Raw genomic sequence first — 19,360 nt, forward strand, 5'->3', positions numbered from 1 at the left:
TTTGCACCACTGAGAGAAATTGCCTAGAGGGACAAGAAATCCAATGTTGAGTCGCCTGGCCTCTTGGCCAGTTCCCAAATCCTCCCCATGGCTGTTGGGACCACGCTGGCTCAGCAACACTGAGCGCAAAATAGAGAAAGTTCTGACTCCTGCTCTGATTGTACAAACTGCCTCCTGATAGCGGTCTGCGTTGCCCTCACCTGAAACCACTTCTACTGGTTTTTATTTTAATTTTCAGTCAGGCTGTCTTGGAGCATTCTGGCAATGCACTTCACGCTGTGTGTCGATGATAGACCATTGTGACTGCGGCAGGGGACCAGTGACAGTGGCCTGGTCCTGATTTTCCCTCAATTTGTCAATTTTCAATAATTTTTTATTTGATTTCTACAAATTAGTCAATGCATTGTGTGAATGAGCGTGAGATGTTGAATGCAGCATCAGAGGGCATGGGCTTGATGGATCGATTAGGGTTTGTAACATTCACCATTGATTTCAATGTCAACAATGCTTTTCAAAAAGCAACATTATAAAAGGAGAATTGATAGACTCCTTTTTCTACTACTTTCATATGCTTACTGTTTTATTTTTCTGTTTATTTTTATTTTATTTCTTTTTGCTTATTTATAATTGCACAACACATATTGGTACATTTTGTTACAAAAATACCCTCCCATATTACACATGAAGCTTGTCCTGTATTTGTTTGTGACCGTTGCAGGTCAGTAGCCACAGATCTATCATATTCTTTTTGATCATCGCATGGTATTCATGGCAGAATATGTCTTAATTACATTACATTTTCCATATTGATGGACATTTAGCTTATTTCACATTTTTCCTTGCTATAAAAATGTTTCAATAAGCATATATACAGATGCAAAGACTTTTCTAGAGAACATAGTAGGAACCACGTTTTTTATAGTTTGCACTTTAAAAAGTGGCTGTACCAATTTATAGCCACCCCAGAAAAGTGTATCTTGATATTAACAAATGTATTTTTGTCTAAGAAATAGTATACTATTGCTTTCTGGTCTGTCTTTTACTGTTTACTACTGGGTATGTTCCGTGTTTATTGGACATTGTGTTTATTCTTCAGTGAGTTGCCCATTTATAGCCTTTCTGTAGCTGCCTTTTCTTGCTTTTTCTTCTGTTGATAGTATTCTTTGTTTTATTTTTTCTTAATTCTTTGAAAGTTATAAATTATGTTTGTTTCTGTAACTGTATAAAGACAAAACACCACACATATTGAAACATATTTTCTGTATGTATCTAGAGCTAACCCTTCACACGATATTTTACTTCTCTTTGCTTCCTCCTCCCAGTTCTCACATTGTTTTCATCTGGGATTTTATTTTTAGATTGTTACTTGATTTTTGGGAAGATTTACTATATTTTTGTCTGTATCACTGACTTTTACTTGTATTTTACCACTTCATCTTTGAGGGTTTTTTTTTGAAGTGTATTCTCTAGTACTTTTTTCAGGGAAATTAAAAAAATAAAATTGTCATGTTCTTGCCTGTAATCAGCCTGTATTTTTTCTTCTCAGTGGTATTGGCTGAGTATAAAATTCTAGACTCAGAAAAACACTAGAATTTTGCAGATATTGTGCCATATTTCCCTGTATTTCAATGTTGCTGATGAGAAGCTTGTGGCCAATCTGCGGCTTGTTTCTTGATAGGTAACCTCTGCTTTTTCTTTTCCTCTTGAAGCTTTAAAAAGTTTCTTCTAATTCATGTTATTCTTAAATTTTACTACAGTGTAACTAGAGGTGTGTGTGTGTGTGTGTGTGCGCGCGCGCTTAAAAATTATTCTGGTTGATACCCAGCATACTATTTCAGTATGAGTGTTCATGTCTTTAGTTCTGAAAGAATTTTCTAATTTATTTAGATGACTATTCATACTTCCGGCTCCTCCCTTCATACCTCTCATCCCTTCTGTAATACTTTCTGTAATACTTTCCATCTGCTTGTTCGTTTGTGCTGCATTATGGGAGAATTGGCTTCCTCACTACTTTTCCCTTCAGCTATTTTTGCAGCTACTGAAATTTTTTCTTCCAACAATCAATGTTTAATTTCTACGATCTCCAGTGATAGGTTATTGTGATTGAAATGCCTTTTCCACCTTGGGGCTCACTACATCTCTAGCTTGTCACAGCACCTGGCAAGACTGATTTCTTCCTGTTAAGTTCTTGCCCTCATTGCTTCTGGTTGGGGTGGCGGGGGGTGGTGCTACAGCTGTTGTTGGGTCTGTGCCCACAATGGGAAGGTAGGGGTGGGATGTGGACAGTCTATTCCTCTTGTGGTTAACCAATGACCCTGTGGCTTGGCCTAGGTGGGGATCTACTCTGCCTTGCAGTTCACCCCTTCAGCCTTGGGTGGGCTTACTGCCTCCCTGTTTTGTCTCATACATGCCATGTGTTCATTTGGAGCTGGGCTGTTTTTCTTTAATCCTATTTCCCTGCTTTCTCTTGCTCAGAGGCTCCTCAGTTTCTCATCCCTCAGCAGTATGCTTTCTTGTTTTTCAACATGGTTCTGCATTTTAAACAGTTTTGCATCATTTTTAGAGATTTGAGATGCAAGGGGGAAACTTCAATATGGGGCTTAGTCATGCATTAATTTTCTTCATGATAGTTTCCCTTCTTTAAAGAGAAGTAAGATAGAAAGTAAATTACACTAGATTTTTGGTGTTTCAATTCTGTCTCTGAAACTCCATGTTGAAGAAAACAGATAATGTGCTCACATCTTCAAGGTAGACCTTGTTGAAAACATAGATTCATGCTCAGTGGCTTTTCCATTGCATCTCACCCATTGCAAACTTTTAAACATATCTGTTGTGTTTAATTAAGTCACAGTATGTTGAATTCATGTTAGTTCCATTTTTTGTGATAAAACTTTTTAGCTTACTCTGACTCAGAAGAATGTGCCCTTGTGTGTTTAATCATTGCAAACCAATTTGCCAATAACTATGGCCATTGCATATAGTTTGCAACTAGTGATATTTTAATTTCAGTAAAAAGAGCTATTGGGATTTAATTTTTTACAAGGTGGGCTTTCTTTAAAAATTTCTCCTTTATTAAAGAGTACACATTGCCAATTATAAAAATAGTCACTGGATATAAAATGTACAGCACAGGGAACAGAGTCAATAATACTCTAATAACTATGTATGGTGTCAGATGGATACTAAACTTATCAAGGTAATTGCTTCATAATGTATCAAGGTAATTGCTTCATAATGTATATATAAATGTCTAATCACCATGTTGTGCACCTGAAACTAATATAACACTGAATGCCAACTGTGATTAAAAACAAATACAAAAAAACTTCCCATTTTTTGTATTTTTGTAGGATTATATGGTTGACAAATTGTCTACATTTTACATAAAAACATGAATCCTCCAGACTCCCTGAACATAATAGGGATTGGATTAATATTTGCTGAATTGATCAATTGATAAATGCTTGACCATATTATATTAATGATCAGATCGGACCAAATTTTTAATATAATGGTGTGGATATTTCAGTTTAGTAAAGAGAACTTAAACACATGTTATTCTAGCTAAATTAGACCATATTTTGTAGTTCTTTTTGAAATTGTTGTCATCATTGTGTTTTTTTTAAGATTTTATTTATTTATTTTTAGAGAGGGGAAGGGAGGGAGAAAGAGAGAGAGAGAAACAGCAATGTGTGGTTGCCTCTCATGTGGCCCCCACTTGGGACGCAGCCTGCAACCCAGGCATGTGCCCTGACTGGGAATCGAACCTGCGATGCTTTGGTTCGCACCCATGCTCAATCCACTGAGCTATGCTAGCCAGGGATCATTGTGTTTTTTAAACTTCTGAAATTGTGTATATTTTTTTAATTTTATTTTTCGCTTACAGGATGCACTCAACACTTTTTTTTTGGTATTAGTTTCAGGTGTACAGCACAGCGGATAGACATTCATCTAGATGACCAATTATCATTGCATTTTGAAGGGTCTTGTTTCTTTTTTTTTCTCCTTTGGCCCTTAGTGATTAAGTGAGCGTGGCAGGCGGGGCGGGCACTTTAACTGCGCCGTTCCCATGTTCCCATTAGCAGCGTGGTCAAAACGCCTCACGGTATTTCTCTAACAGTCCCCTCCTGCTGTGAATTATGGTAAAGTTATTCATGCTGTGGAACATGTTACGGTCTGTTTCTCCACAAAGTCCTTTTTCACCTTAGAAAAACTTTATTAACTGCACGGCAACACAGTATGTTCATATAAAATTTCCACATTAATCAGAAAAGAAAGCGTGCTAGGAGCATTGGTTCTAAAGGCAAAAACAGAGCCATACAAGTGGTAACGAAGGAAAGTTATTTATCACTCCACATAAAAAATCCCCTGCTACTTCTTAATGATGAAATTCCTTATCGCACAGCATATTCTAAATTTTTGTACTCAATTCCTATACACTGGTTGATCATCAGTGGTTGGTTTGCAAAAGATTTTTCACTTTAATATTTTTATACTGTAATTATGATTCAAACCTCTGGAAGAGAGTTTCTTCAGGAGGTGTTAGTAGTGGATAGAATGCTCTGTTTTAACCAGGTGGCGAATATATTTAAAAAAGGCAAAATTCCTCTGGGTCAGGTCAAAACCATTCCTCAACGCATTTTACTAGTAACTGGTTAGCATGGCCAACAGGGGACATAAGGTGTTAATTCAGTTGATGGTTGAAGGACTGTGCAGTTACTATATAAAATACCCTTAATGGTCTCATGGATTGAAATCAGTCCTGCTTCTGGCTCCCTTGTTATTTATACCAACAATATCAATTTTCCACATTTCCAACCTTCAAACTTTTAATGTGGAGACTCCTTAAGACATCATCAAAATACTGTTTATGATGGGAAAGGTCAGTCCATGGGGGCTTGGAAGGAGAGGCCTGATTCCTTCAGGTAAATCGATTTTAATGATTTATTTTTAAGAATTACTTTGGTTTCCACCATAATTGGTAGTGCACATCTGTTTAGCATATTTCTACATACCTTTTTTCTTGTTTGTTTTGAACTAGGAAAACAGATTGATAGTACTTCTTTGTTTTATAGCAGATTAGAAGGAAATGCTGTATTAATATTCTATGTGAAAGTTAGATTGGTATAAAACATTTTCCTAGCCTCGTAGCTGGATTTTCTTTTGAAAAACATGTACAAAATCTAGTTTACTGCTTTGCTTACTTTAATTAGAGATCAGGTTTTATTTGCTAAAATAAGGCAAGCCACACAATGGATTCTTCCTTTTTTTCTACCTTTTTAGAATGGCAAATGAAGCTGTTTCTTTCTAACCTGTCAGCCACTGTTGACATTTTTGTGTTTAGAAGTCTTATAGTTGCTGTCACTGTCATAACAGCTCACACAAGCAGAGAGTCACAGTTCCTATTTGAGCTTGGGCAGTCTCTTGGCTAATTTTGTCATTTTTGTAACCAGGTGTAAAGCAGCCTCTTCAGAATAGGTCAGGCTCATTCTGGCTTCGTTACTGATAGTGAAATATATATGATTTGGAGACAAATGAATTGGAAGATATTCCAAGAAGATAGGAAGAGAGAAGACAGAAAGTAGACAAAATCATAGTTTACTTGAACATTTCTATACATACAGAGTGATGACCCAAAACAAAATGAAGAGAGCTCAGGATCACTAAAAGATTAGAAAAAAACACTATTCAGACTTATGGGTGGATATTGAAAAATAAAACCCAAACTTGTTCCATCTCATTTATTACAAAGCCTACTTAATAATAAAAAAATGATTTCAGGTTAGTTTTCTTCAATTATTAGAAAGTGAGACCCTGCATTGGAATTAGTGATTAGAGGGATTAATCAATATGGTCAACTCTCAAGAAGTGTGTAGTAATAGAAGGGATCAGAGGCATGGAAGAGTCCAGTAATCAGCCACTCAGTGTATTGGTTAGGGCCAGGGACAGACAGGTGTGGGTCAGGACCAGCTCCCACTCATAGCTGTCTATTTGTGACACTTCATAAGCTTTAATTTCTTCACTTGGAAATAGGGATATTAATGATACTTGCTTTCTAGAGTTTCAAAGTTGACTGATAAGATTATATAGAACATAGATGAGATCTAACACATAGCAAGTACTCCCTAAATATTTATTAATGGTATTATTATCATCAATATGAATATTTAGCTTTAAATATAGTTTATACCTGAATTTAAATATGTATATATGTTATATTTGGTGAAATTAGTTCAGATAAAAATAAAGCCACAACAAGATACCACAAAGAAATGGTATGTACTCACCTAAGCTTGGGGAATATAAGGTCAATGGATGTTAAATGGTTTTCTTTAGAGCAGGACTTCTCAGAGCTCTGAATATGGTAATGTGCATAGTGAACATCAGAGTTACAGAATTTTGTATAGTTTTTTTTTTAACCACAGAGCACCTCAAGGAATTATATTTTCAAAGCACACGCTCACACTTTGGGGGAAGTTTGGTGGACTAGAGGACTGCTCAGGCCCCTGTCAGTTTTAAGAATAATAGCTTTTGAAGCAGAAGCTTCATGAACAATTGTTACATCTGTTGTTGAAACCCTTGCTGCTCAAAGTGTGGTCTGTGGAATGGAGAGTTTGTTAGAAATGTGGGTGCTTAGGCTCCAACCCAGACGTGCTGGGATGAAAAGCAACATTTTTAACAAGATCTGCTGCTGATTCATATGCACATTAAAGTTTGAAAAACTCTGGTCTAAAGAAAGTCAGCCTCCTCACTAGATGGTTGATGATTTTCTGCTGAGGTCTACAGGCTGGTATGTCTTCCCTGAACACAGGTCCAGAGACATTGTCCTAAAGGTGTCTGTCTGCGTGGGCAGCCGGCCATCTCTTACCTCTGGTGAGGCTTCTCAGATGCAAAGCAAGACGTCTCTGAAGCTTCAGTCAGGATCCCATTACAGTAGTGCTAGAAGCGGTTGGAAGCGTTGCTGAGCTTTGCTCTGTTCTTGTGCCTATTTCAAATCTTATTAAGCCAGGAAGTGTAGTGCCTGGCAAATGGTTTATTCTGCTTTGGCTATTCATGCTTCACAATTCATTTTTATTGTGCTAATTAAACCTGAAGTGATATTTCAAGTACAGATTGTTTTTTCCATTATTAAGTCTTTGGCCAGCATATTAATGTAGAATTAACGTGAGTCAGATGCTTACTCATTTGCGGAAGACTTTACATTTAAAAGATCTAGACTTGGCCAATTTTGCACAGATTCCTTTGGAAACTGCTATGACAGCATGATATAATTTCTCTGTAAATAAGAGGGACTCACTCTTCCCTCACAAATAGAAATGTAACTGTTTTTTAAATGAATCAAATTCCTAGATCACAGACATGTATTGGTGTTTATGGTCTGTGCTGACATGATTATATGCAGTTTGGGGGGGTGGTATAGAGTAGTTGTGAAGACCCTGAGCATGGGGTTCACATCCCAGGATAAAGGTTTGGGCAACTTTAGAAGATGGATTTGACTTTTCCAAAATTCATAGACTTCCTTAATTAAATGAGGCCAAAATACTTAATTTTAAGATTGGTTGTAAGGATTAAATAAAACAAAAACTTCAAGTATTAGAGAAGAGTATCTTGTCTAGTGAATGCCCAATGAGTGCTATTATTGTTGCTATAATTAAACAAATATTTTTAGAATTGTTATACAAGCTTAGGCTTGAAGGAAATTCTATTAGATATCACAGGGGAAATTAAGATTATGGCATAGGATTCTCTGCCGAGAACCTCTTTATTTTTACCCCTTCCTGCTGAGAATTTCTAAATTAGGAGATACATTTATAAAAGGTAGGGAATTCCCCCCATAGGTTTATACTTGAGGTACCAAGAGGGGTGTCTCCCAGCTCCATTTGCTGCTCCTGGCCATGGAGGCCTTGGGTCATCCCTTAAAAATAAGCACCATGGCAGGCCCTGGCTCTGTGGTCCCACAGCGTCAGCAGATAAATCTATAAGCATGAAGAAGATGACAGAAGAGTCAACAAAGCACACAAATTAATTGCAAGCCAGAGAGGGAATGGATGAGTAGTAATTGACTTAAACACCGAGAATGCTGGTTACCCAGTTGGCACTGGAGAAAGGCAAGGGGAAGCTTGGTTTGTGTTGTAGAACTACTACAAGGCTCATGAATAACAGTACAGGGGATGCCGTACACAGGACATTGGTTGAAAGTCTGTTAAGAAGGAGTTAATCACATTTTGTTCCATACATCCCAGGTGACTGCACCCCCACTCCCCAAGCAGGGTTATTCTCTAAAGAGCACAAAACAAAAGCCTTGAGGATCTTCAGATAGAGTTGAGTCTGTGAGAAACGTAAGAAAACAATGGATTTACATACTGAATATTGATATTTCCAGCCTTCTTCTCCCAAGGAGGACACTGAAAGAACATTATCTGAATAATTGGACCAGTCCCTTCCCCAAAATGATTTAATAATACCGACCTCAGGGAGTACCGAGTAAGGAGGCCAATAATATTTTCCTCCAATGAAGCCAACAGTGAATAAATATGCAGTGCTTCTAATATCTCCTTCTTATGGATGTGCGACTGGCCAAGGATCACCAACTGTTTAAGAAAATCTTATAATATAAAAAACAATTACAAAACAATCAAAGAGAAAGAAAAAAGTTACAGGAAACAAGGTTGATATGGAGAGAAAACATTTAAAAACAAATTATGATTAATCTCTCACAGAAGTCAGAGTAAAAACAGGGTGCTATAAAAACAGAAGGCCATTCAGGATCAAAAGATGAGTCTTGGGAACTAAATATGTGACAGAGTAATGAAAACCTCAAAAGCAGGTTTGACAGGTAAATCTGAGGAAATCTCCCTGTAAATAGAACAAATAGACACAAAGATGGAACACAGGAAGCAATGGATGAAAACATTTTATGGGATTCTAGAAGGTTCAACATCCAAATAATAGGAGATCTACATGATGAGAAAGCATTACATCATAGTTGAATTGGCATAATTTTCTTTCTTTCTTAATGGTATATATTACAATGTTATAGCCTATGATTAGTGCTTTCTTAAATTTGACAAAATATAACCATTACATATGATGATTCAGCTGTTTGTAGGGTCCATATTTTTATAATAAACTTTACATCTACATCTAGACAACCTAAATTCACAGCATAGGTAAGGGTGTGAAGACAGAGTATGTCGAGTGTGCTATGGGCATGTGGGCAGGGCTGGCCTTCTGTGTGAACGTGAGCCTTATATTCCATAGTTAAAGGTCAGCAGATAATGTTAACACAGAAAAATCAAGAAGTAGCAATATAAGCATGATATTTAGTGATGTAGGGATCCAGGTCTAAAAAAGAACTGAACAGAGATGAAATGAGTGCCTCTGGGGGAAACAGACTACTATTTATTACAAAGGAGATTGAATATTTCATAACAAGTTTTGTAGATTTATAGACTCTTCAAACTCTGTGCCTATATATTTTGATTTAAAAATATACATAGTTTTAAAAATGTCATCTAGATTATAGCACTGAGTTCAAGGAGATTTTTCACTGAGTAAGCCCTTATCTTGCTTTGACACCTTCTTAATAAATTGGAAAGCTTAATTGTCGTGGAAGTTGTCACCAAATTTTGGAACTAGAAGGATTTAGACCTAGATGTTGTAAATGAACAGCTTAATTGTATAGAAATTAAAAGAAAACACAGGGATAGAGGAAATGACTCATCCAAGGCCACATGGTGTGAGTCAGATTTAGGGTCTTGGGCTCCTGACTTCTGATCTAGTTCTCATTCCTGTTAACTGCACTGACTCTTGATCCCTCATATTCACTTCATTGTCCTGTGGAACTCAGAGTGTTAGGGGCCTTTCTGAAATGCCATGAAAGACATAACATTGCAGTCTATTGGATGCAGACAGGAAGGAAGAGCTCTGAGGAAGTTACCCCAGTCACTGAAAACCAGAGCTTGTTGGGAAGTCCTCTGACAATGGTGGGAACACCACGAGACATGTGCTGTATAAATCTTCTTTCACTCTGGCTTTAGTAATAAAGAATAATGGCTTTGTCATTAAGGAGCACATCATAAAGGAAGGGTTTATACATACTATTGTGAAGCTCATGGGTCACAGAACGTTAGGTGGGTGGGTTAATTGCAATTTAACAGCCATTGAAGATGAATTGCCTTTTCTGATCTTCGGGTTACTCCTTAGTTAATCATGTGTCATAGTTCCATGGGGCACAGCTGTGGGGGTGAATGCGGTCCCAAGCAGAGCTTCTGACACCAAGCAAGGGACTAACTAGCTTGACTGGCAGGACCTGACATATTGTTACACTCTCTGAGACCTGTCTTTATGTGAAAAATACTCTGATTCCTATATGGTTAAAAGCAGTGTAACATCCCATAGATGTGATTGTTTAATGAAGTGATTGCAGCATCAATAAGGGAAAACCAGCTTTTGAAATGTAAAAGTATTAAATTGATGCTCTCTTGAAATAGTGAAAAATGTTTATAAGGTTCAAAATTTTATCAGATAACTAACACTTTCTCAGGATTTTTCCACAAAGAACTTTTCATTGGAATAAGGATCCATCTACTTTGTTTCATCCTGTCATAAACAGGATGACCAGTTTTACCCATAATATTTAACTATGACTTATATAGCTTAGAAGCATTGTAATGCTGTCACGGTTAAGCTTCATGATTTTGAAAAATGCTTTGATGCTACATTTTATTTCCATAGTCTGACTCTTTCAAAATCCAGGTCTGGTAGTAGGTTAGATTTATGAGGTACTTAATGCAAAAAAAAAAATGGATTTATGCAAAAAATGTAGATGCCTCCCCCTGTTTTGTTCTTGATTATAAAAAAAGTGGAGGGAAGGAGATGGGGAGCAAAGATGGTCCACAGACAATGCCTGCTTTAGTAATGATCGAACAGAAAAGGAAGTAGGGGACACAGTTCTGCAAACAAGTGTCTTTTAAAACAAAAAGTTATTCTGCAATAGCAGGTTTAAGAAATAGGTAAAATTTGTTTAATAATCTTATTATCACACATGACTGGTTCACATTAAATCTGTAAAGCTTATCAACTTGGCACTTTTTTTCAGATCAACATAAGTCAGTCTCAGAAATTAAATAAATTGCCATTAATTTTAAAGCATAAAGAGTTTTCAATTTATTGCTATATTTTGATAATGCATTTATTTGTATATGTCTCCATTTACTTTTTGTGTTGCACAGGTTTGCCGTCAGCAAATTTGGCTGCGCCGAACCTCACTGTGGAGGAAGGAAAGTCTATCACATTATCTTGTAGTGTTGAGGGTGATCCAGTTCCGAATTTGTACTGGGATGTCGGTAATCTGGTTTCCAAACATATGGTAAGGCTCGTCTTTGGCTTTGTGTTCATAGACAGATGACAGAGTGTCTCAGAACTTGAGGTTGTATTAATCTACTGATAACCATTTAATATTTTATAGAGCCACATACAAGGAATTTTTGGTGTGTCTTTGTATTTATTCTTAATTAACAAAAACTAATGCAGGTTTGCATTTTACTTACGTAAACCCAATAATCTGGAGAGACTGTATGTCTCTAGTGAGCTTTTCGTGTCATCATGAACAAGGTGAGTGACTCTCCTTTTCCCTTGGAGGAAGGTAGGTAGGCGTTCAAGGGTTAAACTAATTTCATATAGTAAACAATTAAAATCTAGAGAAATAGAACAACTTCTGATTTACTCCTTTGCCTGTGCTTGATTAGGCTGGAAGCCTTTTTTCTAATGTTACTAATTATTTTCTCTAGTCAGGGGAAGAAACCCCAAATCTCATCACTTTGGGATCACTCCTAACAAAGATTATCTTTGTCTGTTAATTCATTTGTAGAATGAAACAAGCCACACACAGGGCTCCTTAAGGATAACTAACATTTCATCCGATGACAGTGGAAAGCAAATCTCTTGTGTGGCAGAAAATCTTGTAGGAGAAGATCAAGATTCTGTGAACCTCACTGTGCATTGTACGTAATCAGACCAGCATGTGTTTTTAATAGCAAATGATCATGGACACACCTACATTTGTTGTTGGGGCACTCTGGGTGCTGCTTAAGTGTGTTAAAAAAAAGCGTATGCAGTGTTCTGTGCATACTTAATTAAGAAATGTTATCAGCCTCTTTCACTTGTTCTATTTCTGCTAATCTCTCTTCCTCATGCGGTGTCTTTCCCTTGAGCTTCTTTTTCGATCTTAAGCTTGTCCTCTGTGCCTTCCCTTGTCTTTATTTGAAAGAATATATTTGAGCTGGTTACCCTCCTCTTGTTCATAAGTTTTAGCTTAAATTCTGATAAGCTAATTTCTAAATTTTTCTATATAAAAGCAATATTAGACTCTAGAGTTTTGATACCTACAGAATGGGGCTGGCTGTTTATAAACACCTACTTTTACTGTTGATGCAATAAAACCTCATTGGTTTGACATCAAGTTTCCATGAGAGGGTTGGAGGAGTCCTACTTAAATTATTCAAAGTTATTATCACCTACAAAAGCCTTTTATTATAACTGCTTTAAATTTCTGTATACATTGAAACTAAGATAGAGGGTATTGGTGCTTGTTAAGCATATGTGCATTATTTTCCAGTACTATAAATAACATGATGCATATCTAAACATTGCAGACTGTAACGTTCAGTGTGAATTCAGTAAAAGTCACATATACTGTTCACATCATTGCAAATCCTGTGTTGGCATGGTATAAATTAATGAGGTTTTATTCTGTTTGAATAAGGATTTGAATGAGGAAGACATGAGTGTGCATGTGTGCATGCACAAATACATACCACACACATGCAGACACTGGTTAATGTCCACTCGTAGCGGGCCTTTGTTATGGGACTATTGGAGCTAATGACTGATATCACCAACCACAACCTTTTGCCAGTGCCAGTACTACCACTACGCCCAGTAGATACTGGATTCATAACTTCTCATCATTTTGACCTTCCTGGGAGCCTGAAGTTAGTGTTATCCCCAAACCTATACAATCAGCTTCTGACTTTAATCAGAAGGTCCTTAAATCAGCACCTCACCAAAAGCTCACTTGAGCATAGTGGAATGAATAAGTGTATCCTGGGCATTGGGGCCTAGGCTGGTGGGAGGAAGGTAAGTGTGGTTCCTACCCCACTGTGGTCCTTGTTTTTGTAACACAGACCTACAAATAAAGACATGCAAATTCAAAATTTTCTCAGTTTATGTTGATATTTATATGGGAACCATGATCTGAAAAATTAACCTTATCTATCAAAGCTTGGATAAAGAGTAGAAGGAATAGTTGATAAAGAATATTAACGACTGAGACAACCTGTGCAGGGACCCCACTCAGAGTGTGTCAGTCATCAGGCCCCAGTTTCTTTCCCTTCATGTGAGGAATGTGCACAACCAGGAGGCAGTGCACAAGGAGCAAGGCTTCTGGATTGGACCTCAAGAGTCCTGGGTTCTCGTTTCAGATCTGTCTCCCTCAGTGACCTTGACCGAGTTACTTAACCTCACTGGATTTAAGTTTCTCCATCTGAAAAATGATGCCATTAGGTCTCAAGGGTGTTTTCTAGTCCTTGGTTGTATAATTATCAAAGTCAGACCATATTAAAAGAAACAGTTAAAACAGTTATGACTTAGGATAGTTACTCTGTTTAAGGATGCTTCTTTGTTTCCCAAAGCATAAAATGCTTTATATTTAATGTTCAAATAATCTCTAGCTTGTCCAGGTTTAGATAGAATTTCAGGCATTGAAAGGATCAAAACATTGACATCTGAAATCCTAGCCAAAAAACCCCACTGTATTATAATGAAATGCAATGCTTTTAAAGAGCATTTACTATTGATAATCAGTGAAATCAATCAGCATTGGTAGGAACATTTACTGCATTGATCAATTTGATCTGTTTTGCATAATTTATGTGAGATTTGGGCTTCAGGCAAGATTTCCAAAGTCATCTTAGTCATTATTTGTATTATTTAGTGAAGTACTCTAAAAATAGTGGCCCTCAATGTTTTGATGATCAATCTATATAATATTAAGGCACACAAACCGAAGTCAACTTCAGTTGAACCCTTTCCACTGTCAGAAACCTCTGGGATCTCTTTGGAGCTGGTTCCCACACTGATTAGATGTGAAAAATAGCTGTGATGCACGGGTCTTTGGCAGAGTAGGGAAAGGAATCTCTCTGAAGCTCTCTGTAGGGAGTTGCATCAGCCTTGATGATGATACAAAATATTGCTGGATTCCAGGGTTGCAGGTCATGTGTGTTTTCTTAAACCAAACAATGGTTGAATAAAACCCCCTATCGATGACAGAAATCTGGAGATGGGGAAAATTTTTGAGCTTTCTGATGCTATTAACTCTCTCTTTTTCAATTTAGTTGCGCCAACTATCACATTTCTCGAATCTCCAACCTCAGACCACCACTGGTGCATTCCATTCACTGTGAAAGGGAACCCCAAACCGGCGCTTCAGTGGTTCTATAATGGGGCAATACTGAATGAGTCCAAATACATCTGTACTAAAATCCATGTTACCAATCACACGGAGTACCACGGCTGCCTCCAGCTGGATAATCCCACCCACATGAACAATGGGGACTACAAGTTAGTAGCCAAGAACGAGTATGGGAAGGATGAGAAGCAGATTTCTGCTCACTTCATGGGCTGGCCTGGAATTGATGGTGGTGAGTACCTGATGCTTTTGTATCTGGAGAGAGGATAGGGTCTACTACTCAACTATGGACAAAATCATGTGTACAACAAACCACCCACCAACCCAGTGGCTTACAACATCATTATTTAGACCCATCATTTTGACCTACCTGGTCTTGCTAATGGGTCTGTAGGTCAGCAGGAGCAGCTTTGTCCCATGAGTCTTTATTCCAGGGTGTAGGGTGAAGAAGCAGCAGCTACACAGAAGGTCTGCTTTCTGTGGCGAGTGCAGAGTGCAAAAACACAGCTAGAAATATGCAAGGCTTCTTAAGACCTAGGTTCAGGACTACATGTGGCCTCTTCAGCCCATATACTCTTGGTCAAAGCAAGTCACAGGGCCAAAGCCAAGTCCAGGGATAGGGGACTTATACTCTTCCCAAAGAAGTGATGGGGGAATGCATAATTTTGAACAATGATCTGATATACACATATTATTTTTATCCCAAGTGTTTAATGAGATTTTGTAGCCACAATGGCAAGACCCAGGCAAAACCATGAGCAGGAGAACTGTATGTTTGGCTCCTGAACAATTTAAGACCTATTTTCTAGCTCCTTATCCATTTGGAACTCAGAATGCTCCTTAACTCATCCATGGATGAGAAACCAGTTCCCTGGCATGTTTTTCATACCTGGACTGGCTGAATTAAGGCATCCTTTTTATTAGATCTTGTATTGATTTCTAGGACTGGTAATAGTTTCCATCTGACCAATGGGGTGGGAAAAGGAGGGCTGGCATCAGGAGTCTGCTCTGTGGCCAGCAGCAGGATTTCAGCATGAGCCCAAGTAACAGCAAGCATAGTTGTCAGGCATTTACCGGCTTCAGATCCTCTTGTTCAGTGGAGTATTCATACTTGCTTGGTCTTGTTGCCCAAAGACCTGTTGTATTGTGGAAGCCAAGGCTTGTGTTTGGATATTGGGACCTGTACATAAATTGGATTCCTGATCATAATAGCTCTGAGTTAACCAAAGCCACACAAAGATGGCTTGGCAGAGAAAGGGAAAATAGAGACTGGGAGGCCTGTGAAGCGAGGACTGCTTGGGAAGCATAAAGTCCTGTGGCTTGCAGAGCAACTCCGTGGACAAAGGTGATGCATGCAAAGCCAGCTTCAACAGTCAATGAAAGTGTCATAATTCTTATCGCTTGATAAGTGTTCCCATTGTCCTGGTATTTATTAAACATCTATGCAAATGCACATGTTTCCTTAGAGTGTTCAAAATGTGATTTGCATCCCATAAGTTTGATTTATAAACAGCCTTTCAGGAGTATATAACACAAGCTATGTTTGGATGCCTTATCCAGACACCCCAGGCAATTGTCTTCTCCATTAATTTTTCCTCTTAATTGAGTTTAGCTGCTTGGCTACAGTTGCTGTAGTAGATCTCCAGATTATTGTGTGTGTGTTTTTTCCAGCATATTTTAGAGAATACAGCTTTTATTTAAATTCAGAGACTCTGTTTTAGGGCAACTGCTCTTTGTCTGTTTTTAAGTAAATGTATTATTTGTGAATGATTTTAGACTTACGGAAAAGTTGCAAAGACAAAAGAGGGCGTTCCCAGCTGCCTTGCACCCAGTGTTTACTATGGTTGGTACCTTGCGTTACTGCAGTACCTTGGTCAGAACTGAGAGACTGACATTGGTACATTACTGGTAACTGAACTTCAGACTTTATTTGAATTTTGCCAGCTGCCTTTTGAAACTGTTGGAGGTGAACTTGATGCAGGGTGAAGGTCAGGCATTTAAAATTTTAGAAGTGGTCTATGTGCTTTGATATATGCACCATTCGGTGCACATAGTCAGCAGCTTCTATTTTAGGGAGGATTTTGATGTATTTTGTTTTGAACATTTCTGTGTGGTGCCAATGTTTGGGAGAGCTTAGCTCTTCTTATCCCTGTGGCCTCATTTTTATCAATTATTTCTGTTAGTATGAACCTAGCTAGTGATAGGAAAAAAATTGTTTTCTGGCATAAGAATAACTTGGAATCTCTCAAATATTCTCTTTAAAAGAAATAATCATTTATTTATCAAAAATAAAAATTAAGCTCAGCTCTATGAAGATGTACTCTGCCTTTTTTTCCTCTCCTCTTCTTGTTGATTTATTAGTTTTATCAGGTCTTTAAAATAAAAATATCTGCTTTTTGAAAAGACTGACTTTGTTTTTTCTCTTTAAGTATTTACTTAAGGACCAGCCATCAAGGAGTAATAAATGAAAGTGGAAACGAAAGAGACTTGGCCCAGAGTGAGAGTAGATATAAACGGCCCCCGTGGGCCATAAACCAGTGTGACCAATTAGAGCTTGACCTCGCTTGGCTTGTGTGGCAGAATCTTTGTGGGTATTTACAAGATTTGTAGCCATAGCACACAGATAATGGCCTTTCTTAGAATTGATTCTTTTCCCTCTCCTCCCTTTTAAAGCTCAAGAAAAATAAACAAATAGCAAATATATGTATATAATTTCCCTGCTGGTCTAAAGATACATTCCAAGTCAAGGACAACAGATCAAGCTGGAGTTTATATGTATTCTGTGTTTCTGCTGTCATCACATAGTAATTGATGACGAAGTTTAGCTTTTCCAAATATTTCTGATAAAAAGTTTCAGATATATTTTCTCAGTTATTTTGATGAGATCCTTTTTTTCTTTTTTTTTAACACTGTAAGTTCCCTGGCTTATAAGGCAGCAGCAGCCTGAGATCACTGGGGAGCGGGTTTGCATTTCCATACATAGTCCAAGGAATTAAAATGGCAGCTTTGCTGTCCTTGGCGTGTGCATTCCTCATTCAGCTTGGAACTGAGATTTCCGTGGGATGGTCACCTTGCTTAGAGATTTATTCCCTCTTTGGAGCTAGAGAATGAACTGTGTTGAAAGAAATTAAAACAGAAACAGAAAACAAAAACAAGAAGTCCCTAAAACAGAAATGGGTGAGCATGGAAGAGGACGGACTGATTGGACATAATTGCAGTTCTGATTGCCTTTGCCTTCACGGTGGCATGGTGTGGAAACGGGGGCTGGGGGGGTGGTGGTGGCAGGCGTTCCGCAGTCCACTGGGAGAAAGGATGAGGCACAGAGACCTCTAGCCAGCATCAGCCAGGCCACGAGGGTGCCATCCACAGGGTGGGGAGCAGGCAGTAAGGTCCCCATAGAATGTCTTTCCAGAGTGCTGGGACCTTGCAGACTCCAACACCAGACCCAGCTAGGGTGCTCATAAAGGACAGGTGTTATCAGATCTTTAGATGTCAGCAGGACGCAGGATACCAAGCCAAAGCCTTCCCATCTGTTAATCACTGGCAACCTGGCTAGTAACTGAGAAAGGGAGGAAAGTCTTTTCCAAACTCCAGACACTAGATTGATCATTTCAATCCCACATAGAAGTGAACTCATCAGCTCTGTTCAGTTTTGGGTTATGTTCAAAGCATAAAACAGCCTTTGGCTTCAAAATGAAATCTAGAGAAGGATAGTGTTTATCTTTCTAGCATACTGATGAGCACAACTTGTGACAATTAAACTGATTTCATTTTATTTTTGTTTTTCATTGTTCTTTTAAAAGTTATTCACTAGGAGAAATCTCTTCTAATGCCTGGAACAATGGCATGCAACTCCTTGCACATTTGAAATCAAGTGGGAAGTTTTAATTATTATTTTACTTTATTTCATTTTTGATATGCATTCCTGAGGCCCACGTCCTGCAATTCTGATTCTGTGGCTCTCGGATGAGGCTTGGGATTTGGTGTTCTATATTTTTAAGATCCTCAGTGACTCCAAGTTCAACTAAGGGTGGCAGTCACTGGTCTGGATTAGAGCTCTGACCTGAGTAAGATTTTCCCACCCATTGTTGAGTAACACACAATCCTTTGGTTATTTTAGGTTGCAGACAAAAGCTCAGCTAGGAAATAGCAAGCTCTGTTTGAGTCAGAAATCAAAACTCTGGACTAAGATTTAAGGGCAAGTCTCCTGTCCTCTCCCAGTTCAGGCAGGCTACATGGGGGTAGGAGCTGGAGCTTGCTAATGAGGTTTCAGCCCCTCTGCTGCCCAGGAGGAAGGGTGGGAATGGATGTGTGCTTGCTGGTGGCTTTGTGTCTTGGGGCCTGAATGTGCTCAGAGCTGATTCATGGACCTTTTACCTGGACCCCTTTATGGGTTCTTTAGAGATTCCACTCTGTGGTCCCGCTTCTATGGTTCCTGTGACAGAAGCAAACACATTTTTATTCCAGCTGGTGGAAGCAACTCCTTCCTCAGCACCCTGGAATGCAGCTTTGTGTTGTTGGGTCCCTCTGCTCCTCCAGGGGGCTCTGTTGTCAGGACCTAAGACTCCCCATGCAGATTTTCTCCCATGCTGTCTCCCTCTATTCTTCAAGGAGCCCTTGCGGTCCCTTGTTCTGACATCTCTGGGTATACAGGTCTGACCCAAATGTCACCTACATCCCTCTACCACAGGTTGCTTTAGCCTTCTCTGACAAGGAGTCAGGCACTTGCCCTCTGAGTGTTCTGCCTGCAGGAAACAAGTTCAAGTTTTCAGAATAGTGCTGTGGAAATCCCATGGTACAGTGGTGGCAAGGCCAACATTTCTCCCCAAAGAAAATTCTTCCTCAGTCCTTCCTTATTCTCTCTGTTCTGGGACCTCTTAAAGTCCAGTG

The 19,360-nt window shown here is 38.5% G+C and overlaps 1 protein-coding gene across 5 annotated transcripts in view; it reads left to right on the forward strand.

The window, feature by feature from the left end:
- The window catches only part of NTRK2 (neurotrophic receptor tyrosine kinase 2), a 331,044-nt gene that overhangs the window by 41,818 nt on the left and 269,866 nt on the right, over positions 1 to 19,360 (forward strand). For all 5 annotated transcript variants that reach the window (XM_028506291.2, XM_028506346.2, XM_028506288.2 and 2 more), the window contains 3 exons: positions 11,235 to 11,371; positions 11,873 to 12,005; positions 14,397 to 14,702. In XM_028506291.2, coding sequence (XP_028362092.1) covers positions 11,235 to 11,371; positions 11,873 to 12,005; positions 14,397 to 14,702 — 576 coding nt within the window. The remainder of the gene's footprint in view (positions 1 to 11,234; positions 11,372 to 11,872; positions 12,006 to 14,396; positions 14,703 to 19,360) is intronic.

The sequence above is a fragment of the Phyllostomus discolor genome, chromosome 3, assembly GCF_004126475.2.
Source record: "Phyllostomus discolor isolate MPI-MPIP mPhyDis1 chromosome 3, mPhyDis1.pri.v3, whole genome shotgun sequence".
NCBI classification, from domain to species: domain Eukaryota; kingdom Metazoa; phylum Chordata; class Mammalia; order Chiroptera; family Phyllostomidae; genus Phyllostomus; species Phyllostomus discolor.